General features: G+C 42.8%; 1 protein-coding gene and 1 long non-coding RNA gene across 12 annotated transcripts; one reads left to right on the forward strand and one right to left on the reverse strand.

Annotated features, from left to right (window-relative positions):
- Positions 1-782: 782 nt before the first annotated feature.
- mfrp (membrane frizzled-related protein) lies at positions 783-26,182 on the forward strand. Of its 11 annotated transcripts, none has more exons than XM_085380308.1 (16): positions 783-1,007; positions 1,150-2,913; positions 8,207-8,270; positions 19,935-20,241; positions 21,477-21,585; positions 21,949-22,086; positions 22,301-22,468; positions 22,543-22,762; positions 23,149-23,279; positions 23,367-23,492; positions 24,175-24,251; positions 24,405-24,553; positions 24,674-24,804; positions 24,890-25,024; positions 25,254-25,384; positions 25,490-26,182. In XM_085380308.1, the coding sequence occupies exons 4-16, from the start codon at positions 20,188-20,190 to the stop codon at positions 25,712-25,714; spliced, it is 1,794 nt and encodes a 597-aa protein (XP_085236434.1). In that variant the 5' UTR covers positions 783-1,007; positions 1,150-2,913; positions 8,207-8,270; positions 19,935-20,187; the 3' UTR covers positions 25,715-26,182. The 11 variants fall into 11 exon arrangements, with proteins under 11 accessions (XP_085236434.1, XP_085236436.1, XP_085236438.1 ...); XM_085380310.1 differs by having other exon boundaries at positions 19,938-20,241; XM_085380312.1 differs by having other exon boundaries at positions 1,150-1,434.
- Positions 16,647-17,611, reverse strand: LOC146653678 (uncharacterized). Its single transcript, XR_014907225.1, has 2 exons — positions 17,488-17,611; positions 16,647-17,369 (listed from the first exon to the last, which is right to left on the reverse strand). It is a non-coding gene; the product is annotated as an uncharacterized LOC146653678 (long non-coding RNA).
- Positions 26,183-26,401: the final 219 nt, after the last annotated feature.

A 26,401-nucleotide genomic window follows, 5' to 3' on the forward strand; every position in this document is an offset into this window, starting at 1 on the left:
TCATCGTTTTCCATCCTGGCGGCAACGTGAGGGATCCCATGTATCCGATATCACCAAACAAAGACGCCAGGCATGGATTGCAGCGGTGAGACGAGCGGATATCGAGTTCCGTGCAATCCCCAGCTTTTTGTTGGTTTGCTCGCGGCATTTTCTCTCCGGTGAGTTCTAAAGTAATTCATATCACTATCCGATTGTTCAGTCTGACGTCACTAGCCGTGTCTGGGCCTAAACTCTGCTGCAGGTCCATATATCAAATGATCACTGTGGCATTACTGAGAGTTAAAACACTGTCTTAAGTCTTTCATCTTTAATAAAATTATCAGCGTTCTGCTCTACCAGGTGTAACAACTGAGTTAAACATCCAGGCATCCATGAAAATGGAATTTATGACATATGAGTTAGAAGTTAGCAGCAAGTTAGCTCGCTAGCTTCTATCTAAATACAATATAGCATGTCCTGACTGCGGGGTTTTGGAAACAAATTAAAACGTACAGCTTTCTTATCACTTCCAACATAAATGAAGACAGAAAACTAAACAGCAGTGACATTTGTAGGGTTACTGAAGTTGGGCTAGCTGGTATATAATGATGTGCTACGTGACCGCTAGCAACACAGCTATGTTAGCACAATATAAACACGCTAACTTTTTTTCCACTCGATAAAAGTTAACGTGAGTGTTCTCGGTGGTCAGGAACAAATGTAATCGCATGGCAGGATGCTGTAAAAGGACCAAACTAAAAGGCTTTTAGTGTTTTTTTTTTTTCAATGCGCTGCGGTCATAGATAATGAGATAAAACATGCTAATGTGTGATGCTGCAGAACCACGTCATGTCGACTGAGTAGCTTTTGATTTGGCATTATTGCAGGCAAACCAGCATATGAAATGGATGTAACAAATCCAGACTGGGCACCAACACTGCACATGGGGCACGACGACAAACCTGTGTCAGACTCGGACCGGCACGCAAGGCGTATGCAACGGAAGCAAAAAAGAGCACCCATTGCAGGTAAACACCCCCCTCTGAAAACATACTAAATTGCTCTTATGGTACACTAATCCGCACATAACTTAAAGATGAATCACACACCTGTCATTGGAATATTGGTGTACATTAACCTTAAGTCTATGCACTATTTTTTATCTTACAGGCTTGATGATCGATGAAGGTCTGACAGAAGAACAACAACCATGTCATGGAGGCAGTGGACAGCAGTTGTGTTGGACAAGTGGAGGTTGACGTACCAGCTGCAAATGTGGACAGTGGTGATGGGAGTGACAGCGTCACGGAAGCTGAAGGGCAGACGAAGGATTGTGTGTGCAGTCAACAGGGCAGAGCAGAAATAAACCGGCTGTTGGAGGAGAACAGACTGCTTCGAGCACAGTTGCAAAAGACAGAGCTGAATGAAACTTTCTTAAAGGACGATACCGAAAAAGTAAGATATTACACTGGACTACATTGTTATGCTGTCTTGATGTCCCTCTTCAACACTGTCAAAGATTTCCTGCCAATATCGAAGAAACTGACAGGTTTCCAAATGCTCTTACTCACACTAATGCGTCTGAGACTTGATCTTCCAGTCCAGCATCTTTGTCATCTATTCCATGTGTCGCACAAAACAGTCTTCTGTCTTCACCGATACCATTGATGTTTTGTATGCCCACTTAGGAGCACTGGTGCACTGGCCTGAGAGGCACTGTCTGCAGGCGACAATGCCTCCACAGTTTACTGAAACTTTTGGAAAACGAGTAGCCATCATTGTTGACTGTTTTGAGATTCGAACAGAAAGACCATCTAATTTAAAGGCACGCGCACAAACATACTCTCATTACAAGGGTACACAGACCATAAAATACCTCATCGGGATTACACCCCATGGAGCTATTTCTTTCATTTCCAGGGGATGGGGGGGTCGTGCATAGAGCAGGGCGATATGGCCAAAAATATTTATCACGATATATATTTGAAAATTTGCGATAACGATATAACCGACGATATAATTGATGCGAGACAAAATACAACTCCACAACATTACTAGCGCAAAAAGACAACCTTCCATTTATTTTCACTTAAACAAGAAGCTGGTTTTTATGTACATTAAAGCTTTATAAAAATGTAACAGTGCAAATGCAAATTCCTTGCTGAAAGTTTAACCAAAAGGCATTTCCAGTAGAAATGGGCTGACATATTGTGATATTATTCTGTTATTATATGTTACCTTATATATGTAATCAAAGTAGTTGAATTAGAATACTGCTGTAGATCATATTATACCCTTTAATATAGAGTGTGTGAGCTGTATGTAGTTTAGTTCTCGTTATACTTTTGAGTTAAAAGAACATATTCACTGATTAGTTTATTAGATAAGTGTGCATCACTCTGTATCCTTGATCTGCTGTGAATGTATTACATGCTTAATTGTTGAATCATGAAGAGAAGATTGTAAGCAGGAGACTCTGTGTCTAAGACAGGGGAGATAGACAGACCACATTCCATACCCCCACCTTACAGAAAAGCGGAGAGACAACTGCCGAGGTCATAACTTAGGAGCTGTAACAGAGAAAGAATGTGATGTTTTGGCTTTTACGACTAGATGGGGGCCACTAGAGACTATAAAAAGCTGAGCAACCTGTCACCATTTTGAGACTTGCTGTGACCCTCTGCATGCAGCTCTCCCCATCATGATGGCTTAAATGCTCATAAGTGTTGAATTCTATGGAAATAAATGATTGTTGATTGAGCATTTATACACCGAGTATTGTCCTTCCTTCAGCCCAAAGATTCAAAGAATTGGGAGATTTCAACAACTTGGTGCCGTGTGACCCGGATCTTTGGTGTGCTGAGGAAGTGCAGATTTGGCTTTTTGGTGAGATCGTGGGGCGAGGTGAACAGAAGGCCGGCCTAAAACAGAAAGGTAAGCACAGCCTGTTGTATTATAAATACCAAATGTGCATATTGGGCTTTCCAAATTAATCTGTTCGCTGAGTCACATGTATTTTCACAGTAAATTTGTCGGTGTCTGGTTTTTGGCGCAAGATACTAACAACATAAGTTGAGGCTGAATTCCAGTGTGTTAAGTAAACTGCTTCTACCGAGATACTAATAACATACTACGTTGGACTAGTTGCAGTAAACTGCTTCTACCGAGATACTAATAACATACTACGTTGGACTAGTTGCAGCCACTTTACCTTCCACATTTAATTTTGTCTAATACTGGCTTCTGTAGCAATAATACGTTAGAATTTCTTCTGAAGACGCGGCCATTAGTCCAGTACATTGAAGTCGAGGTTTGTTTATTTTGTTTATGGTGTCAGTGACGTCCTGGCTTTTGCCGGCTATGAAATAGAAGTTGATTTAAGGAAAAGCAGATGCTGGCTTCACGGTGCAGTTGAACGCTGGCAACGCGAGAGCGAAACACGTCCGTAGGTTTGGTTTATGATACGGCCGTGTTCCGGTGGTGCGGCCGTGAAGTGCAGTAGTGGTTGGTGCTAATTTTAGTACATTGGATAGAGGTTTGACGGTGGTTTGTGGCGTCAGTCGAGTTTTAAGGGCTGCGGTCATAATACAAAGTAAAATTTTAGGTACATAGATTAGTAAAGAAATAAAAAGGTTAAAATTCCTCGTTTCAGTGGTTAAAATTGTTGTGTGCCTGTCCCCTGACGAGTGAGAAATTAAAATAAAGAGGGAATTTGGAGCCACATAGAGATAGACGGGCATAATTGGGTGTATTACTCTGTGGTGTAATAAAAATAAAAAGGAGAGATAGTAAGAGGTGTGTAGTGGAGACTTATGGAGGAGTAGAGAGAGGAATGTGTTGGGAGACTGGCGTGCAGTTTACGCTGTCGAGGTAGGCGTGTTGCCTGCTTATCGGTTTAAAAGTGATGAAAATGAAATTAAAATAAATCTCTTAGTGTGTTAATACAGGAAGCTGCGGACCTGGACCAACTGCCCCCACAAGCACAGCGGCCGAAGCAAAATTATAGGTAATGGGAACCACACCCAGCACGAATCAGCAGCTGTGAAACAGACAGCAGCAAGGAGAGAATTAAGAGAAGTTTTTAACTCATAAAATTGGGGCCAACGGACTTGTGGAGGTTGGGAAGGCGTCCGGAGCATCACAACAAAAAGGTGAAACAAAAACACACAAGCAGAGAAATCTGAGAGAAAGGCTCCTTTTAAGGTAACGCCTAGTTTGAGAAAAAGTTAAAATTAACCTGCTTTTATACAAATGCACATACACGCAATGAAGAAACAGCTTACACTCATGAACACGTGAAGATTTTCCAGCAAGGTTAAAGAAAAATTAACATACTTAAATGATGAAGTCTATACATTACTGACAAAGAAACCCTCTGGGTTGCAGGACAACAATTTAACTAAAAAAAAAAAAGGGGACACTGGTCTAACCAACCAGGCAAGACACAACAAATTTAGGGGTTAAAAGATTCAAATTGTGACATGTTTTCTGCTGATTGATTACAAGTGATTACTGAATGAAAGAAAATTTCTTTTTGGGCTTTTAAACATGATCTTAAGAATTTTAACAGGTGCATGTTGTCCTGTCAACTTGGTGGGTTAGGAGTTGATTATATCGGGAGAGGAAAAAAAAACAAAAAAAGGGGGAGAGAAGGCTGACACAGGGCCTGGTCCCGGTGTTTCTCCCCTCTCGTTGAAATACAGCCAACACAACATCATTTTCCTGTTCGTTTGCTTTTGTTTTTTGTCTGTTTTTGTTTTTTGTTTTTCTCTTTATGTTTAATTACAGGCTGCTTTGCCGGCCCTGAAAGCCGAGGCTGACTGGACTCCTGCTCTCCCCCATATGTGACACTGACCAAATGCTGCAACAGCTGGACCCACAACAACGACCTGAGAATGTCAACAGACCTGCAGGAATGTGATCTCATGCAGACGAGACGGAGAGCACTAAACCTAAGGCCCGTTTCACTACACGGGGGAAAATTCCCAGACTGCGTCAGCTGACAGAGCTCAGCTGTGACGAGACGCCCGCCAAGCCCAGAGGAAAAGTAAGGCCGAGCAAAAGAATGCTGACCTTGGTAACTTTGCATTCACACTGTGCAGGACAGTGATGGACCAACACGGATGATCGGGCGGCAAAAAGGGCGTGACCGAGACAGGAGGAGTAACTGAGGTCAGAAGGCACCTCAGAATGGACAAAAAAACACAGGAGAAGATGCAGGTTTCACCTGCGGTGAGCATGGACACTGGAGAAAGGACTGCCCCAATTGGGGTCAGAACCAGGACGGACAGAACTTTGAGCAGCAGCAGCAGCAATGGTCGCAAACAAACTGAAAAGGAGGAGGGCAGGACCCCAGGGCATGCTTCAGGCCGTGGTTTACCCAGAACACCAGAACAGGAAAGTGATGAACAAACACACACACACACACACACACACACACACACACACGTCTCCAAATACACAGATTCAGAATGAAGTGAAATACACACATGAACACGGGCACTCGTTGAGTGAGTGAGAAATGACACACACACACACACAAACACACACACACACGCACACACACACATGGGAATGATGATTCACTGAGAAGTGATGCACACACATACACATGCACACGCTTGTGCAATGAAGAGTGATCCACACGCACACACACATACACGCTGATGCAATGAATAATGCTTTGCTTATGCTGATATGCAAAATGCTGCACACAAACATCCAGATGCATAATTTTATAAGGAGCCATTGATTACCATTGATTACTTAGAATGTGTTATATGTCACTCAGAGGGCATTTGTGTAGATTTTAGGAATAAGGTCTAAAACGGTTTGGTTATGAAAACAATGTCTGTGCGTGATGTCTGTTTATGGCTCAAGGCCTTGACTGAATTCTTTGCTGTGCTTCACACAGCCCTGATGAGGAACAGTGGCACAGAGTGAAGATGATGAATTAATAGGGTAAGTTTAGGTTGGAGTACGGCATTTTCTGTGATTGAGATCTAATTCAAGGAGGAACAAAAGGAGTTACGGCACCTGAGGTTCTCATTCCCACACAATATTGTCCCGGCAGGAAGCAAAACGTTCCTGTGAATTTCTGGTTGATTTTTTGGTTTTGCTTAGCGCTAGCTTGATGTTATCAGTGAGCTTTGGCTTGTGTTCTTTCTCGTAAGCGAGAGAGGGATAGCTTTATGCTGGACATGTCTGCAACGGGCCCTAGTTTGTGTTATTTTAGTAGTATTTTGTTGGTTATGTCTGTTTTTGTTTTTGTTACAGTGCACTGAGGAGAAAATCTGAGAGGTGTGATCCACCGGTGGTGATATGTTGATATTTTGGGAGTTCATGATTTAACAATCAGCTCTTTAAACCAGGCCTGAAAGATTGAGGTTTAAAGCGCTATAAAATATTATTATTGTAAACAGTTGCAAAGTGTGTTTCTCCATGATTGTAATTGGCTTGGGAGAAATTCACTTATAGGGAACACTGAGAAGTTCTGAGTCTAAAAGGATTGCACCAAGTCAATCCGGCCCAAAAAACTGAGTATAACCATGTATAATATCCACTGAAGTTAAAAAGAGGTGCTTTGCAACATTAAACTGCAGTGTGCAGTACGCATTTTTCGGACCATAAGGTGCACGGGATTATAAGGCACATTAAGCGAAACAAAGCAGTCAGATAAATCAAACTTTATTAAACTCATTCTTCTTGCTTCCTCCACTTCTGTACCATTGATTCATTAAAACCCTTGGTAGAACCTGGGACCATTTCGTGGCCTTTCCGTTTTTTAATTCCACGCCATTTCCACTGTGTTTAATGGAGTATAGCCAAATTTTCAAACATGTATTTTTTTCCCATTTTATTTTAAAATTTCAGTCTGAGTTTTTTAAATGAGCTTAAATGGCTGAATAAAAGGCATACATCCACTATCGAACCTCGTGGCCGATTTGTGCCCCATTGAAACCCATTATAAACGCTATTTTTCACGCCAGAAAAATTACGGTCAAAGGGATCGTCAGGTTTCCAGCTTAGGTTTCGTTTTGGACTACAGGCCTTAGAGTTGTAATTTTTTTATTTGTCCACCGGGTGGCGCCCTTGCTCCACATGTGACGCCTGCTGGAACATACACACCTTCTCCAGCGGCCTGCTCGAGACAGATACCTGGAAAAGGCAGACTAATTTCCCGCGTACAGCAGCAGCTTGGCCCGCTGCTCGTTCCGGACCATTTTCTGACCTTAGGATCGTTTGAGGGTGCATTAATTTTTTTTAATCAACAGGAAATGACGTATTTGTTTTCACGTGGTAGCGGAAGTGTGTGCTGCAGACACGGGAACCGAACCATATGCTCCGGCGCTGCGCGAAACACACCCGCGGCAGAGGCACTCCTCCCCGGGGGAGCAGGAGCAGCAGCGCCGCCTGGGGACATTTTTGGCTTCTGCAAAAAAAATTAAAACCGGATCGAAATTAATGTTGGTGCCAATCTTTTGTCCATCTAAAGGCCTAATTATAATAACAATAAAATATTACTTCAAATGGTTTTTTTGGAAAATATTTTATGTTTTATGTTTTATGTTTTTGGGGCAAAAAAAGCAGTGCGCTCATGTGACGAAACCGGGATATAAAGGGTTAAAATCCGCGAAATGTAATTAAAACTTGACATGAATATTTCAAGGAGAAGTAGGTCTAAAAGATTGGCTAATTTAAAGTGGAATAAAATATTAATATATAAATTTTTTATAGCACTTTTTGGGCGTGGTCGATAGTGTGCATTTTATGAAATGCGCTCCTGGAAAAAAAATAAAAGGCGATCGAAATGACTGTTGGTGCCAATCTTTAGTCCATCTAAAGGCCTAATTATAATAACAAACAAATATTACTTCAAATGTTTTTTTTGGAAAATATTTAGTTTTTTTGTTTTTTGGGGCTAAAAAAACAGGGCGCTCATGTAATAAAACTGGGATTTAAAGGGTTAAAACAATGAAAATATAATTAAAAGTTGATATGGATATTTTAAGCAGAAGTAGTTTTAAAAGACTGACTAATTTAAAGTAGAAAAAAATATTGATATATAACATTTTTAGAGCACTTTTGGGGCGGGACCACTTTTGGTCCCGAGGTTCACGAAAGGATGGGATTTTGAGGTTTTACCAACAGACACAAGGTGATGATGTCAGGAAGAAGAACTGAATGAAGATCACATTATGTAGGTGATTAATTATCTTTGCTGCAGGTTTGCTGGCTCTGATGCATCTTTTTACAGTTTTGGAAGAGAAACTAGGGATGGCAAAACACAGGTACACACACACACACACACACACACACACACACACACACACACACACACACACACACACAACAGAAATGTTACCAAATAATAATTAACTCACCTCCGTTTTTTGTAGTTCCACTTGCCTTCTTATGAATCCTACAAGACACTGTTCTTTATATAGAGATCAGTATCATTAAATACTGATCAGATATCAGTATTTGATGAAAGGTCTGCCCCTCACAAACTCCTCCCAGCTGACCCAGTTATAATGAGTTTGGTGGTAAAGATGTGTTGATAAAAATTATGAACCAAAACTTTTTTATCCATATTCTGTTTGCATTTAAAAAATATTGTTTATAGCACCATTTAATCTATTTAATAGCAGTATTTCAAAGCCCGAACTTATTTCAACATGAAATGCTATCACATATAGATTGTCTGCAGTCCAAAATCCAGTGTAACCTAAATTTGTTCCAGTATTATTCTTAAAGTGGTTTTAGCTGCAACACAAACAGTAAAGGCTTTAGAGTGAAAGTTGCTTATTTTTCTGGAATTGAAAACTCAGTTTCTATCTTTAGGGTTAAGACTGGAGTAAAGCCGTATCCATGCTGTACTGTTTAATCTTTTTTTTTTTTTTTTTGCCTGTCCCGTTTAGCTCTTTTGCCATCAGAATTGTTGTCTAAAGGCAAAGAAAGCACCACAGACTAGAAGTCCACTTGTTTGGTCTCTGTAAACAACTAGTCTGTCTGTTGTGGTGCTTGGGAAGTTGACGCCCTCTTGTGCTGCTAGGCAAAGGTCTCGAAAAGCATCTCGTCTCTCGCAGACTGTGAGGACACCCAAAGATGGTACTGCCTCCCACTTTTCTTGGTCTCTGGTCTTGGATCTCATGAACTTTTTGGCAACCCTCCAGACCCACGCCACGGTCCCAATCAGCCTTCTCAGGTTGCTGAATCGCCTTTCGTCGATTAGCTGTTGGGTTGCTACTCCTCGTGGTCTTCTCGACTCTACGTGTGCTGAGTCCTGAGCTGCCTTGATGTGGACTCTGGTAAGGACCGCAACAAAAGTCTTTTTCTGTAGCTTTGTGACCTTTTCTCGAGCTTGGGCAGCGACTTCTCCGGCGGATTTCTTCAGCCACTCATCTTCAGGAAGTTGGAGAAACTTTGGGCCCGACTGCCACTCGGAGTCCTCGGTTAGGGCATCTGGACTGGCCCCTCTGGTGAGAATGTCTGCAATGTTTGCTGACCCAGGAATCCACCACCAATCTTGGACATCAGTGCTACTCTGGATTTCACCAACGCGGTTTGCGAAGAAGGTCTGGAAACCGTAGCTCTCACGCTGGATTGCACCCAAGACGGTCTGGCTGTCAACGAGGTGGTACCATTTTTTGACCTGGATTCTGCAGTGTCTCTGGAAGTAGGTCTTCAGACGGGCAGCAAAGACTGCGCCACACATCTCTGCTTTAACAGGATCGCCTTTGTGATTGAGAGGCGTCAGTTTGGCTTTGGACTCTACTAGTCTCACAATGACACTATGGCTGCAGCTCCAGCGAAGGTACATCACTGCACCATATGCATGTTCACTGCCGTCAGAGAACGTGATGGCACTGGGCTCTGCACAAGGATCTGGTGGAGTCAGGGCTCTAGTGAAATGCAGTTTCTTCAGGTCAGCATACTCTTCCAGAAGCTTTATAGCGTCTTCTCGGAGACCTTCAGACAAGGCTGCGTCCCATGTGTCTTCGAGGCAGTGCTTTACTTTTGCTTCTTGGAAAGCTCTCCTTACCAGGATGGCACCCTTTTGTTTGACGGGAGTCACTAGACCGAGTGGGTCGTATAGGCCGGAGACTTGGCTTAGCAGTTCTCGCCTGGTGAGTGGATCAGGTGTTTGCTCTCTGACTTCTTCTCTGAGCAGGTCTTGACCAAGGCGCATTTTCCTCCTTTTCTTTGAGAAGTTCACTGCAACCATGACATGAAGCTTGTCATCATTGATGGTGTAGCCAAGGCCAAGGGCTTTGTTGTCATCTTCCGTCAGCTGGTTCGGCAGGATCATAGTCTTTGGCTCTGATCGAGGCAACTCTTTCTTCGACTCCTCCCTCCCACTTTGACTGGAGTAGACCCAAGGCTTCATGTAGAATCCTCCAGCTCTCAGGATGTGCTCAATGTTGGCTGTTAGGCGTCTCAGATGGTCGAGGTCATTGTGTGATGTCAGGATGTCATCGACATAAGCATCTTCTTCCAGCACACGTTTCTCTTCTGTGAAGTGACTGAATGAAGGTAGGTTTGCAGTTTCTCTCATGGCGACTTGGGCTATGCAACCAGCAGGTTTGTCTCCAATGTTGACTCTTGTTATGGCATAGTCTTCTATGTCTGCATCTTCTGTGTCACGCCACAAGAATCTGTGCAAGTGGACTTCTCGATCTTCCAGCCAGACGGAGTTGTACATCTTGCGGACGTCACCAAGGGCGGCGTAGACACCAGCTCGGAACCTCAGCAGGACAGCTCTTATCGGGTTCAGGACATCAGGACCTTTGATGAGGATGTCATTCAGGCTGAGGCCTCTGTACTTCTGGCTGCTGTTCCACACCAACCTCACTGGGGTAGAGACAGAGTGTGGATTTGGCGCGATGAGGTGGCTTATGTACCATACTGGCCCAGTCCAACTCTGCAGGACTTCTTTGGACAGCTTCACTGCAGCTCTGCGGTTTACCATCTCATGAACTTGTGCAGCATAGGCCTTCTTCCATTCAGGTTCTTTAGATAGCTTCATCTCGGTTCTGATGAATGTTGCTTCTACTGCTCTCCTGTTATTTGGCAAGGTTGCTGGATCTTCTACCCATGGGTATTTGGCATGCCAATGCGGTTCACTGTTGTGGTCATCTCCAGTATGGAACGTCAGGACTGCCATAATGAATTAATTAAATACACCATTAAATAATTAATTAAATGTGTCAATAATTAATTAAAATTGGAATTAATTAATTAAATAAATAGTTATGACACATGTAATTAATTAATTATTGACACATTTAATTAATTATTTATGTATTTCACATTTTAATTAATTATTGACACATTTAATTAATTAATTATTGACACATTTAATTAATTATTTATGTATTTCACATTTTAATTAATTATTGACACATTTAATTAATTATTGACACATTTAATTAATTATTTAATGATATATTTATTTATTTCATTTTGGCAGTCCTGGCGCCTGGCTCTCATCATGAAATAATTTTATCTGTCAGCCTCACCCATCAAACTCAGGGGGCGGGGTTAACGCTGCCCATGCAGCTTCTCTAACATTTGATTGGTTGCCGTGCAAAGTAAGTCAAAACAGGTCGATCCTAGAAAATCGATTGCTTATGTAGACTTGGGGCAGCCAGTTATCCCAGAATGCAGATCAAATCACAAGCAGCAATGGTGGTGGTGTAGTTTTAAAATACCCCGTTTTTCTGTCACCAGCTACACTTTTAACAGTGTTTTAGCCGCGAATGTCGCGCCGTATGTCTGGTCAGGTTGTCAACATAGAACATGCTTGCAAAAGTGCTCAGATGTTTTCAGAGATTTCACTAGCTCTGCTAACAGTTAGCATGCAGAGTGCACCGAGGGGGTTACGTTAACCGGTTTGTTTACATATTCCACTCTCCGTGTTCCACATGTTGCATTCGCAGATTCTCATTTTCACCGAACGATCGTCTCTTTCCGCCTGGTCTTGTGTCTCTGTGCTTCTGTAACATAAAGAACGAGCTGACATTTTTCTCACGAAACCAGCGATCAGCTCAGCAGACCCTCAGTTTACCTGCATGCATCCTCCTCCTCATCTGTCAGCTGTTTAACACCTGCTGCTAATTCAAGAAACACACCTAGTTACCTGGTGATAGTCACAGTTTAACTGGGCAGCCGGTGCTCGATATAACGCAATGTCAGCGCATTTTTCTGCACAAGATAAGTAAATATAGTGTTTTCCCCGAGCGCAGAGCTGCTGGAGCTCGTTTCCTTACAGAGCACTTTATAGGCGAGCCAGCTTTATCAGCGGCTGATGTCCAATCACCGGCACACAGCTTTCAAACCTCAGCTGAGTTTTAGCTCTCAGTGGTTAAACGCTGGACTTCATTCACTCAGGTTCTGTCTGTCGGGTCACGTTTACTTCGCTGTTTTATTTACAACTGAGCAAATCGGTTTGGCTGAGGTTAAAGTTACGTTTCATAACTGCATAGTTTCACAGACGTTTAATGGTTCACTGGCACATGTGTTAGACTGAACTATCATCTAAATATCATCTGTTTTTTAATAGTTATTCAACTGTATTCTAAGCACCAGCTGTCTGTTAGAATGTGATTTTTTTTCTCTCTCTGTTGGCAGAGGTATAAAAATGCGCAGGAAAATCTGACGTGCATGGCGAACTTCACCGACGATATTTAGGGAGGAATAAACACACATCAAACATAAATGAACCATTTGCCTGTCTCCATAATTGAGAGCATTTTCTCTTCTTATGTCAACACTCTCTCTCTCTCTCTCTCTCTTTTTTTTTTTTCTTTTTTTTTGCTTTTTCGGTCATGTTATGTTTACCTGTCAAAGGCTTGTTACAAACTATGAAACACATTGTGCAGACTTCTGGATGTTAGAAGAAAACGAATACTGCTCATGAATGAGACTAAAGGCAGGAAGGTGTCCTTTAAAACTAAACATGTTAATAGGACCTCCCTGTTTATATCATAGTTTATGATATAGCACGTGTATTTCAGTAATAGCCTGCTGAGGCCACTATACGTGCTGGCCTCATATCAAATGTGAAGGCAGACTGAGTCTATGTTTGACGTTTGTTTATATCTAATCTTCCTTTTCAAACATTTAAACAGCAGCGAGTCTGCAGCTGAGGGAATACAAATTCAAATTGTCGGAACAGGTTTGCTCGTTTCTTGGATTCATTTGGTGATTTATTAAATGTATAACTGTTATTCTAATCTGCTGCTGAGTCTCTTACACTTTTCTTTATGCTGTATATTTTCACGTCTCTGGAATAGTTGGCAGTTAGATAGTCAGCTGGGAAACTTTGTGTTAACTCATGGAGCTGAGGATATCGTGGATATGCTGACCTCGCTGCGTGGTGTACAGAGCGAGGTCAGCATGATTAATATTCACAATAAAAATATTAGCCGAACATCATGAAGTCTGTATGTGTTTCATAGTGTCGAACAACCTTTGTACAGTTAAAGCCAGCAGTTACTACATGACGGAAACACCAACGTTATCTCTTTTATGTGTTTATACACAGGTCACGCTGATTACTGAACAAAAACCCAAAGATCAGATGTTAAACAGATTTATTTGCTCTCTCTCCTCCTTAAACATGTTTTTAATGTTAGTTATAATTCAGAATTGGCGACTGAAACACGTAGGACACATAAGAACATCAGGAAATAAAACACCGATAAATATAACCTCAGTAAAAGAAGTCAGCGGGGGTTACTACAGCTGTGTACCGGGGCCTGCGCTTTGTCGGTGGGATTGCTTGCGAGGCGAGCGGGTCTATCCCACGCTTTGCCGTGAGACTGGGACGACATCTCCGAAATCATCGAAACACTTTTGCAAAGAGGCTGTATCTTGACAAACCGACCAGACACATGAAGATTAAACCACTACATTCTCGGCTAAAAAAATATTAAAACGGTATTTGGTAACACACAAACAGGGTTTTTCAAAGCTCAGTTCTGTTAGCTTCCACATGCCGGTTGTTGTGTGCTAGAAACAATGGCCACCAGGCCAAAGCAATGGTTTTGACTCGATCAGCGTTAACCCCGCCCCCTGAGTTTGATGGGTGAGGCTGACAGATAAAATTATTTCATGATGAGAGCCAGGCGTCAGGACTGCCAAAATGAAATAAATAAATATATCATTAAATAATTAATTAAATGTGTCAATAATTAATTAAATGTGTCAATAATTAATTAAATGTGTCAATAATTAATTAAAACGTGAAATACATAAATAATTAATTAAATGTGTCAATAATTAATTAATTACATATATCATAACTATTTATTTAATTAATTAATTCCAATTTTAATTAATTATTGCCACATTTAATTAATTATTTAATGGTGTATTTAATTAATTCATTATGGCAGTCCTGGCGTTCCATACTCCAGTTGAGTAAGTCAGGCCATTCCTCACGATCTCCATCTCCCTCTCTTCTGCAAGCGTCATTTCTTTACCCCCTGGCTGGCAGCTCCCACAACGACACCCTCCACATCTCGGCTGGCAAGCGGCTCCGATGCTTTCCCACCTCCACCACTTCAGAAAGTCTCTGCTGCTGCTACCTACCTATCTACCTGGTCAAAATAAAGTTGAGTGAAATTCAAAGTCTGGTCTTTTTCAAGTGTGGGCACCTCACAGTCAGAGAACACTTGACAATGCCCAACGGATTTACTTTACCAAATTGACCATCCCAGCCTTGCCGTAATGGTCCATTTGATTCACCTTTTATTGTTTAGTTTATTTTCACTTGCTGAATACGGGACAGACTTGACTGGGGGAAAGAAGGGGATAAAGAAAGAGGGAAAGAGAAACAGCTGAGAAGAGGGACGGGGGAGAAGGGCAAAAGACAAAAACCAACAGAACGGGCAGAGGGGAAAAAAAAAAGGAAAAAAATGCATATATCGATCACCTGGATCACCTGCTGAGAAAGAAAAAAGAAAACAAGCAGAAGAGAACAAGAGTAATAGAATAAACAACATCACAATGATATATGGGAATATGACAGTAAATACTAAATATTAAACATTATTGTGCAGCACATAAGATCAACAGAACACAGTGTGCTTTGAGTTAGGAGCCAAAAAGGGTGTAGTTTGTGGGTGTGATCACCCGTGTGTACACCTGTGAGCATGGACGCGCTTGTGTTTTTTTAAAAGGTTCCTTCATGTAATGATCTGCTAGAGGGTGTGGGGGGGCCACAGCCCCGTCCTCCAGGGCATGAAGCAGGTATGGAGGAGATCAAAACTCCAGACATCCAGAGGCCCCCAGAACACAAGAGACCAAGGAAGACCAACAGAGGGGCAGCCGCGCCACTGTCCCAGAAAGAGCTGAGGAGAGTCCCAGATGAGGGCTCACTCAGCAGCCGCGGAGCAGAAGCCAGGGGGAGTTGCAGTGACGCGCCCGTGAGCTCCGCCGGCAGCCAGCCGTGCCTGAGTGACCGAGCCCCAGGCCGAGAGGCCGGGGCCACCCCACCTCCGAAGTGGCCCGAGCGAGCCCCAGGCTCCAGGCCCCGACAAGCGGCCGCCAAGGAGTGAGCCGGTGTGTACCTGGACGCCCATCCCCGGACACAAAGAACCACCAACGCACCGATGTCTGAGGGAGTCCGCCACTGGCAGGGGAAGTGGTGGTAGGGGGAGATAGGCCTCCAAACCTTGGAGGGCCCGAGATGTCCCCAGAGAGGTGGCGTCTGACACCCAACCTGACATATAGACACAGACATACAGGCACACACATATACAAACATCCATTCCCCCCCTCATGCTCTCATATGCACTTACTCCACACTCAACCAACGTGGAGACAGACATGAAGAGACGCTGTACACACGATCACACTCCCCAAGCGTACTCTACGAACCGGGTCTAGGTACCCTTGCCCCTGGAGGGGGGAACTGCACCCAGACCCAGGTGGTGTTACCCTTTTCCCTGCGGTGGGGGGAGGCAGACCGCCCCGACTCCGCAGCAGCAGGGAGGCCCCACACTCCAGACCACAGTCGGACGGCCAACTCCTCCTCCTAGCCCCCCCGCTCCAGCAGGCCGCAGAGAATGGGGGTGAGAGAAGACTCCAAACCTCCCTCCACCCGCTCATTGTAGTGTTGATGCATGTGTGTTCTAAGGTGCATTGAAAACCCAGGCGGGCATGGAGCTACCTGCCAGAGAGCAGCAGGTAAGCGCACGGTCCCTCCTGCTAGCCCTCAATGCCTACGTGTATTTAAAATTGAGAGGTGGGCAACGACGCCAGGGGTGAGGTGTACACCCTGATGGTAATTTGGAGTCCGTGTATCGTGCCCACCCCCAAGATCCTATATGTATGTGTAATGAGAGTGTGAGTAATGTGAATGTCTAAGTTGTGGGATAAAATTGAGGCTCCTCCCAAACTCCTCCCATCTGCTCCCAATAACTGAGATGTCATATAAGATGTATAAGGAGTTTCATGAGTTTCAAATGAGTAATAAAAAAAACTAAAGTCAAAGTAGAATGGCTACACCACATGATTTCCCAGAAACCATGTGACTTAAGTTTCACCTTATTGATAAGCTCATTTATACACAGCCTATGATGGATTGAACAGCTGTTTCCAACAAATCTGTACAGCTGTGGACAAAAGTTGTCAGTGACACAAAGTTTGTTTTGCAGTTGTTTTTCTTTTGTTTTTTGTTTTTTTGTTTTTTACACCTTTCTACACTGTAAAATCGAATTAGTTCCCAGAACTTTAAATAAATTATTCAAACTTGTTGCCCAAAAAGACTAAGTAAAGGTCATTTAAGATAACTAAGTTAGGGCAACTTATGATGTTGCGAAGAACAAACATGGGAAATTCAAAAGTTTCAAAACCTTTTTTTTGTAGCAAATAAATGTTAAAAATTGTTTTAACAGTGGTGCCACCACCAGTACTTTGCTCACAACTGTACTCACTGTAATCAAGTGTTAAAAAGGTGCAGTACAGGCTCTGCTATTACCTGAGTAATTAATAAATCTCACTTTGGAAGACCAAAATCTTTCATAGAAAGATCAGCCATTGTTTCATGTTGAAGATGTTTGGAATAAACATTCTAGGTTCGAGACCATATTGCCATTATCATATTAATTTACATGTTATTATAATAAGTTAGATAAGAGATAACATTTCAGACATAGATATCAGGTATGCGTACATGAATGTCCACGTTAATTAAATGTACAGAACTGTGTGGAGAAACGAGAGAGAATCCATCCTAACTAAAGTGAGTGAGGGATGTTTCTGTGTTTGCAGGATGGTAAATAAGGTGTGACACTTTGGAACATTTTTATTCAGAAATAAGATACCAGCACCCCACATAGCAAAACTGGTATTGCCCGGATCTGGCCCACACAATGTGCCTACACATGGCCCACATACCGCAAAGAATGATGGCCCTTTGGTGGCCCACACAATGTGCCTACACATGGCCCACATACCGCAAAGAATGATGGCCCTTTGGTGGCCCACACAATGTGCCTACACATGGCCCACATACCGCAAAGAATGATGGCCCTTTGGTGGCCCACACATGGACCAGCTGCAGACACACTGGTGGTCCTGTGCTGGCCCAGCTTCAGCTCTGGCTCCAGATGTCAGCCTAATGTGTACCTTAATCAAGCCACGTAATAACAACATGTGCCGGAACATAATAGTGCAAAAGGAACATGACGTGCTTCCTAAGTACTATCATACTCTTGACATGCAAACTGGAGGAGCCAGGGATCGAACCACTAGCCTTCCAATCAGGTGACCTGCTGTACCTCCTGAGCTACATCCAGCCTGTGGTAGACGTGCATAAACCCTCACTAGGTTTTGGATAAAGTGTACACTCACAAACCTGTCAAATCTGCATTTAAAACGTTGGCTACCATAGCAGTATAGTATTGCAACGTGGCATTTGGGTCTTCTAACTAAAATTGGAAAATAGGAACATAAATAGTGCCTCATTGCCAGACCTGGCCCACATCTGGTAGACATACACCCGGCCATGACACCAGTCAGTCAGAAGTGACAGCTTGATGGCAGATCTGGGCCAGGCCTGATTTCTATGAGCCTGGGCGACATAAACAAAACTACGATTGAGCCAGATATGGCATGCCATCACATAGACAGTGCCATCTATGCCAGGCCTGGCCCATATCTGGTGTCAAGCCAGCAGTGCCGGCTTGACACCAGATCCGTGCCAGACCTGCATGCAATGTGGGACCCTGCATCACAGCTCCCAACATTAATGTGACAGCATATTTAACCTCCCAAGACCTGAACTCTTTCATGGCATGCATTTTTAACTTTTCTTTGCTATTTGGGCTGATTGGGACCTGATGAGTGTAAAAACAAAGAATTACCTGATTTTTTTTTTTATCTGATCTTTGTTTCTGAGAAAAATTGGATCCACATAAGAGGAAATTTGTTTTAAATTTTGATAGACCAGTGGCGTTACAGTAACTACGTTATTATTGTGGTAACGAGCACGGTAACTAGTTACTATCACCAAAATCAGGAACGCGTTAGTCGTTACTGGGATTTAGATAGGGTCGTTACTCATTACTTCGTATGGTGGCTATCACAGAGCTTCCACAGATTCAGTAACATTAGTAAGTGGTGGAGGCCAGCAGGTGGATGAGAGAAAGGGGACAGAAGGAAGAGAGACCCGAGGCAGCCGCCGGTGTGAACTGAACTTCAGGTAAGAAGTTATGACCTGCAGTCTCTCTGGGTCAGATATAAACCAAGTTTAGGTGGAGTTTATTTTCGTTATTCTGACTTTTTCCGTACTGCGTGCTAGCTAGCATGACGGAGTTTCTATACAGCTGGGTGGGTGCTATGATGTTAATGATGTTGAACTTTATTTTGTTCATAAGGTTAATTATTAGAGTTGCCAACCGTCCTGTAAAAAACAGAAACATCTGGTATTCAGAGCGTTTTGTATTGTGGTGAAAAGGAACAGTTTGTCCTGTACTTCAGCTACAATGAAAAAGACACAAAGCTGGAGTTATTGAGTGTCTTTGCTGCAGAGGTGCCTCTTTTTCTCTCATTCTCCCCCCTCCCTCTCCTGTTTCTACTTCAATCATGAAACTGATCAATGATCAGCTTATCGGCTTTTCTCTCAACTGTATTTATAAAGCACTTTGAAACAGTAAATGCTGACCAAACATTAAGGACAGAATAAAATTACAGAAAAATAAATAAAATAAAATAATAAAACACAAACATGAATAAATAATAATAATAATAATTGATCCAAAAAATAAAAATATATATTTAAAACACAGAAGGTCCATAAAAAGCACAATTTAATTAAAACAATTAAACTAAAACCAATTTTTTTTACATTGTTTTTTAAATGTTTTAATTAAAAAAAAGAAAGAGATTAGACCTTAAAAACCCCCACAAATATCATAAATCACTTCTTTTCAGATGATCAGTTTTTGGCACAACACACAGTTTCAGATCTCACAATCAGATGTCACTCCTGCTTCTCCACACTGAACGCTGCCGTCGTTGCTATGGTGCCATCTTACCCAGAATCCGTGTTAGATGACTGAGACTGCTCCGTTTCTGCAGCAGCGTTCTCGTGTGTTTGCTCACTCGGCTGTGCGCAGGTGCACATTTCAGTGAAACATTTTAGGAGCTTAAACCATCATTAAGGGGATTACCGAGATTTAACAGGGACCCCCGCACCTCCACCCCAACCCCATCTTTGGCATTCCTTGTCCTTCTTCCCGCCTCCTCCAGGGCTCAGTCCTCTCACCTGACAAGGATTTGCTCAGCAATGTGAGCAAGTTTCTAAAACCTTTTTAACCAGGCACACAAACACACGTAAAAGAAAATAATAATAATTACTGCGATAAACTAGACAGACAGCAACCACAGTCATCTCTACTGCTGAAGATCGGAATTTGATTGTACTTTTCTCTCATTTCTAGCAGTGTTTAGGCCCCATTTTTGATGGGGTCTAAACAAAGGACTGTGCTGTGCTGGGGGATTGAGCGCTGTAGGCTTTCACAGCTCATGTGGAGGTTTGCAGTCAGGGCAAAAAAGTGAACAATGACAAGAAAACTCAGGGGACCATCTTTAAAATTCCCTCGCGGATAAAAGGATATCTTCAGGATCATATCCCAAATGTTTTCAGAACAACATTGGAGTCTTTAAGAAGAGGAGCGCACTGAGAGAGTAAAGATGTCTGAACTCAGCCAAGTCGCTGTATACCCTGACTCCTCAGACATTTATAAGGTGAGTAGGATATGTTGATTTTGACTCCCCATGTTTTTGGATTTTAACCGGATATGTTATGGAGCTACGGCGCCAATTTTCCTGGTTGTAGTTGGATTACCAAACTGGGCAAATGTTCTAAAGGCTCAGATCTCGTGCTTTAGTCAGCATCACTTGGACTTTAGTAATTTGTAGAAAGGCCTTATATCAAAATCTAGTTTTAAGAGCTTAAGTAGTTTGGTTTGACAAAACAATCTCAGCTCAAGGCTGCCGTCGAGCTTGTTTTCCACAGCTGTCAGCCTTTAGAGTAAAGCCATTCAGCTGTTGTGGAGATTAATCTGTTAAGGGTTTCACTTCAGATGATGAAGACTGGGTAATATTGTTGAAACAAGAATAGAAAGGTAGTCCAGTGTAAAATGTCTGCACATTAAGTGAGCCGCTAATAGGCTTAAGAGACGATGTTGGCAGTTATTGTCCTGCACATTCTGCCTCTGCTTTGAAACATGTATTTGTCGTCTAGAAAACAAACTTTTGCTGTTTGAGTATACTGCAAATATATCTATGCCCACTGTGTGGCTTTGCAAACTCTGGCTCTTTCCTGGACATTTCTTATGATACTATAATGATTTGTTTGCTTTTTTGAATTTTTACAAAACAGCAATGTGAGAAAAGTGTCTAAGCACACTGGTAATCTCACAAAGAAGTTCTTACCCGGTCATAGGTCATAGTTTAGTTTCTGTAACTTTTTCTCATTGCTGTTTTTTTTTCTTTTAGCAAGTGGCTAACTTTATAGCTATAACAAAGAGCAGGGTTCCCACGCAAACATCAGACACAATCAATAACATATAGAAGCTGTTTACACTACTGAAAAACAAAATTTTATATCTCAAACTTTCAACTCATTAACACAAGCTTCTGAGAAAATAATTTGAAATTTTTCAGTGATGCAGTTAGAATATCCTTTTTTTTTTGTAGCAAAAACTAACTTCCACAGTAACTAGCTGGTTAACATACCTGGACATTTAGCCACAAAGGAGTCAGATATCTGGCTAACCAGATCTGAAGGTAATGATGGGTCAGTGTCATATGAAATGTTACATGTAACCCGACCAGTAGTGAAATGGAACCATAAGATGTGTGTGTTCTAATAACTGAAGGTGTGTTTTGTTGCTTTTTATTTGAAAGCAGAGGAAGAGTTTAAAAAAGCTTTTTTTAAAACCAGCACTTGTGTGAATCTTTGATTTTTACATCCACAGAATGTCTTTTGCAATCCCGCCTTTGAGCTGGAGGGGGAGAAGGAGGAGAGGGTGGAGGGATTCAGGACATCCTCTTCTACTCCTGAGCCAATCAAACCACCAGGAGCAAGTGAGTCAGCCAATCAGCTTGCTGCTTCTTGTGCCTCTACCCTAACGGGATCATTTTATCACTTAAGCTCAGTTTTCTTGAAATATAGGTAAATGTGGCCTCATGATAATTGTACTCAAGTTGTAAAAAGTGTACAGTTGATGCCTTCTTTAGCTGTTCTCAAAGGAAACAAATCCCATAAACATATCATAGTGATGTCATCAGGGTTATGTCAACTTTAAATAGACGTGGTGAGTTTGGAAGTTTTCAGTGATGTCCTTATTTCCAAATGAATGCATTTCCCAGAATACAGTTCTTGAAAAACAAAAAAGAAAACAAAGTGGGGGAAAAAGAGATTACAGATGTACTATGCATTTCTTTCAGGCCTAGTCTGGGGATTTTTCGGTGTGTGTGTGATGCGTGTGCGTGCTCCGGGCTGCGGTTGGGGGGTGGTAGTGGTCTCTGCTGCTGTCCTGCTCCTATTAGCAGCCCTAGGACTGATGCTGGTCCTCATTCTCACACGTGAGTCACTGCTGCACATCAACTGCTTCATTACCACAATCTCAAACTGATTAAAAGTATTGAGTGATTTCATAAACCCAGGATCCATGCTAAAACCTCAAAGTACACCATGAACTCACAGATACTGGAGTTTAAAGGTTTCTCAGCATGACTAGTGCTCTCACTGCACATCATAAAAATCTTCTGAACCAGATGTATTGGCTTCCTTATTTAGAGATAAAGAACCAGGCAGTGGAGGATCAGGTGCTGACCACTGCCACTTCAGGCCTGCAGCATGCAGGAGATGGACAGTCCCAAGCTTTACCTACAGTCCCTATCAATAGAAGTAAAGAGGACAGTACAGCTGCACCACAACCTGCCAGAATCCCTCCATCTGAACCAAGTAGGTCTGGCCTCTCTACCCAAAATACTTTTTGTTGACCTAAGACACAAGGTCTCTCTCTCTCTGCCTCTCAGGATGTGGAGGTGTTTTAACTGACACTGAAGGAAGTTTCAGCTCTCCAAATCACCCTGCGTCCTACCCCCCAAACTCACTGTGTGTGTGGGTGATTCAGGTCCCGCCCCCCTACCTGGTCCAGATTCATGTCTCCTCTTTGACTGTGGAGGGACCCTCTCCTTGCCTGTTTGACTGGGTGGAGGTGCGGGAGCAGATCGAGCAGACTTCTGTGGTCACCAGGTCAGCGATCATGAAACATACCTTCTTATGAACATCATTCACACCTCCATATTTCCACAAGCAACATTTTTATACACAATCAGAGTAGGAGCATTATGCTGTTTCACTAAACTGCTGATAGATGGCGCCAAAAGCCCGTGCATCATTGGAAAGCGTTTCCATGTACTGAAGGGTTTTTGGAAATTTTGTACGTATCAACACGTTGACCTTTTTGCTCACATTCCTGGACAGTGTCGTAACGTGATTCATTAAATTCCTCTAACTACGTAACACATTTCCTGCTTACAAATCCTTTTAAGAATTTATAGCTGCATGGCTCAGGCACAAAGTTCAATCCAAAGCTGAACAAGAATGAGACTGATCAAAAACAAATGTCTCCCTTGCAGGTTCTGTGGTAACGTAGCGCCACCGACGGCCAACACAAACAGCAGTACGGTGTGGGTCACCTTCCACTCTGATGGCAGCATCGCAGGCAACGGCTTCACTGCCCAGTACAGGGCGGTACTCCCCGGACACAGTCAGTAGCCTGCATCTGGGAGCACATGCGTTCACTCTTGTATATGTTTTGCAACAATGTTCAAGTTAGCACATTGTGTTTTCTCAGAAAGCTGCTCCAGAGAAGAGTTCATGTGCGACGGCGGCCGCTGCCTGCTGCCTGTGTCTGTGTGCGACGGTCATCCAAACTGCCATGACCAGATGGACGAGGCAAACTGCAGCCACAAGCACAAGGGTGAGAGTCCACATATGGAACTAAAACAGAGACAGGAAAGGTCAAAGGTCACAATTCAACTCACTTTTATTTATATAACATTGGATCACAACTGTCACCTCAAGGTGCTTTATATTGGAAGATGAAGACCCTGCAATAACAGAGAAAATCCCAACAATCAGATGAACCCCTACCAGCAAACACTTGATAACAGTTGGAAGGAAAAACTCTCTTTTAACAGGAAGAAACCTCCAGCAGAACCACAATCACGGAGGGGCAGCCATCATCTGCATCAAGAGAATCCCCCAGCAGTTAGCCTAGTCTATTGCAGTGTAGCTAAGGGGGGATCCAGGGCCACCTGATCAATCCCTAACTATAAGATTTAACAAAAAGGAAAGTGCTAAGCCTAATCTTAAAGTAGATAGGGTGTCTGTCTCCCGAATCCAAACTGGCAGCTGGTTCCATTAAAGAGAGGCCTGAAAGCTGAAGGCTCTGCCTCCTTTTCTGCTTTTTAAATACCCTAGGAACCACAAGTAAACCAGCAGTCTGAGAGCAAAGTGCCCTATTGGGTTGATATGGTACTATGAGGTCTTGAAGAAAACATGGGGTCTGATTATTCAAGACCTTGTATATGCGGAGAAGGATTTACTTCAATTCTGGGATTAACAGGGAGCCACTGAAGAGATTCTTTTCTTTTTCACAGAATGCGGTGGGCAGAAGATTGGGCCGTATGGTTACCTGGCAAGTCCAAACCACCCCGGGCCTTACCCTCACCAGCAGGTTACGTTCTAAACCATTCAAACTGAAAAATAATCCTAATAGTAATTGAAAACACAAAATTATAAAGATTCAGAAGTACTTCCACATGCATAACACATTCTCAGTCCGACAGCCACACCACGCAGTTTTCTCCACCAATCTGATGTTTTCCAGTTGTGTATATGGCATATATCTGTTGAGGAGGGTCACGTGATCACGCTGAGCTTCAGAAACTTCAGCCTGGAGACTCAGGATGTGTGTGAGTTTGACTATGTGGAGGTGCATGATAGCGTCAGCACCGGAGCTGGAAGAGTCCTCGGAAGGTGAGAAGTGCCACAGTCTTTAATTCTGAGGGTAACTAAGGACAAACACATTTACCTTCATGCTAGTTAAACAACCAGTTTTCTGGAGTACCTTTTGTGTCTCTTCTCCCTTTGTGCCAGGTTTTGTGGTACCACCTTCCCCCCAGAGCTGACCTCCTCTGGCCCTCACATGACAGTGGTGTTTGTGGCTGATGAGGGAGTGGCCGACAGTGGCTTCAATGTAACATACCAGGCTGTGTCTGTGCTGGGCAGTGAGTTTTCATACTTTAATATTACTTTTTTTTTTTTTGCATTAGCTTTCTATAAACCTCTTTTACATCCTTTTTATTTTTAAAGGGACATGCGGCCCCAGGCAGTTCGCCTGCAGCACAGGGGAGTGTGTTCAGCAGCAGTGGCTGTGTGACGGCTGGAACGACTGCCCCGATGGTGCGGATGAACAGGGCTGTGGCAACTCCACCTATCCTCCCTTTAGTGAGTCTGGTTTATCTCTGACCTCAATCACAGCCAGTTTTTGTTTCCACTGCCAATGAAAAGCAGCAGGAAGAAACTTAAGTGTTGAAATAACAGGAATTGCCGATGGCTTCATATTCTGAGAAAACCACCAAATAGAAATGTTACCACTTTTCACCTCTAGAAACCATGGTTTTGTGGTTTCTATTTGTAAGTGTTTCTCTGAATGAATAATTTCCTCTCATGAAAGTAGCCTCGTCTTGTGAGCACATTGAAGTAGAGATGTGTCGGGGCCTCAGCTACAACTTCACCTCATTCCCCAACATCTGGCTGTCCATTGCTGACCAGAGAGAAGCGGCCACCCTCCTGGGACAGTATCGGGTAAAAGTCACATCAAAAAGCTTCATCAGACATCTGGAGCTGTAGCTGGCAACTGTTTCAAACCAGGCATCGAACCATCCTCCCTCCCCTCCTTTTGTCATCCAGGTGCTGATGGAGCTGGCGTGCTTTGAGCCTCTGCAGAGGCTGGTTTGTGGGATGTTTCTGCCCCAGTGTAGTCCTCAGGGCGGCGTCCTCCAACCCTGCCGCTCAGTCTGCTCCTCGGCCGAGCAGCAATGCAGCCAAGCCCTGGATCTCTTTCCCTTCAGCTGGCCCTTCAACTGCCACCTTCTCCCAGACTCACAGGACCCCTTGGAGTGCTCACTGCCTTGAAGCTGGGACAGTCCAGTTACCTTTGAGATCATAATCAGGCCCAGGCAGGAAATACCAGAGCGTTCGAGGACCTTACTTACCTTAGTGGAAACAAAGGTTTACAGTTTTAAACACAGTTTGTAATACATGTGCTCAGTATATATGAGACCACATGCAGTTTTAAAGTAGACAGCTAAGTAAAATGAAAGCTTTCGATCTCCGACGGGAATCAGACTGTTTTACTGTAAATTGCTGTATTTATTTAATGCTTTGATGTCAATCTTGTAAATTAAATAAACCATGCAGAGAAAATATGTTTAAAACAAAGTTTATTGCATTGTTCTTCAACACACCACATCACTCCTAAATACTCCGATTACTTCAGTTGATCTAATGTTAGCTAACACAGGAAACAGGCTGTCACAGCGGTACTTTGCTGCCCTGACAAACATTTAACAATTCACAGTCATGTGACATAATTGATCTGAGAAAGCAACTCACTGATTTTATTTTAACCCAGGTGGTAACTTTTATTATAGAAATAATTAAAAGACTTACCTAAAAACGTAAAGAGTTTGAATAAGAATCACTCGGTGTAAAATTATAACGTTGACCCACCAGGTTCACGTTCTTCCTTAGAAAAGCTTCCAACACCTGCTTTTCATTTTTAAACAATCATACAAATTTAAGGCTCAGAAAGTGCACTAG

The sequence above is a fragment of the Rhamphochromis longiceps genome, linkage group LG14 (assembly GCF_057381845.1).
Source record: "Rhamphochromis longiceps isolate RC_006_pf linkage group LG14, R_longiceps_female_GT1.1, whole genome shotgun sequence".
Lineage (NCBI taxonomy): Eukaryota > Metazoa > Chordata > Actinopteri > Cichliformes > Cichlidae > Rhamphochromis > Rhamphochromis longiceps.

What these genes read in the sequence shown, in the direction of transcription:
- mfrp (XM_085380308.1), top strand. Translation starts at nt 20,188, where the DNA reads ATGTCTGAACTCAGCCAAGTCGCTGTATACCCTGACTCCTCAGACATT. An exon ending in ACTCCTCAGACATTTATAAG is followed by an intron (nt 20,242 to 21,476) that starts GTGAGTAGGATA and finishes TTACATCCACAG; the next exon opens with AATGTCTTTTGCAATCCCGC. An exon ending in CTCCACCTATCCTCCCTTTA is followed by an intron (nt 25,025 to 25,253) that starts GTGAGTCTGGTT and finishes CTCTCATGAAAG; the next exon opens with TAGCCTCGTCTTGTGAGCAC.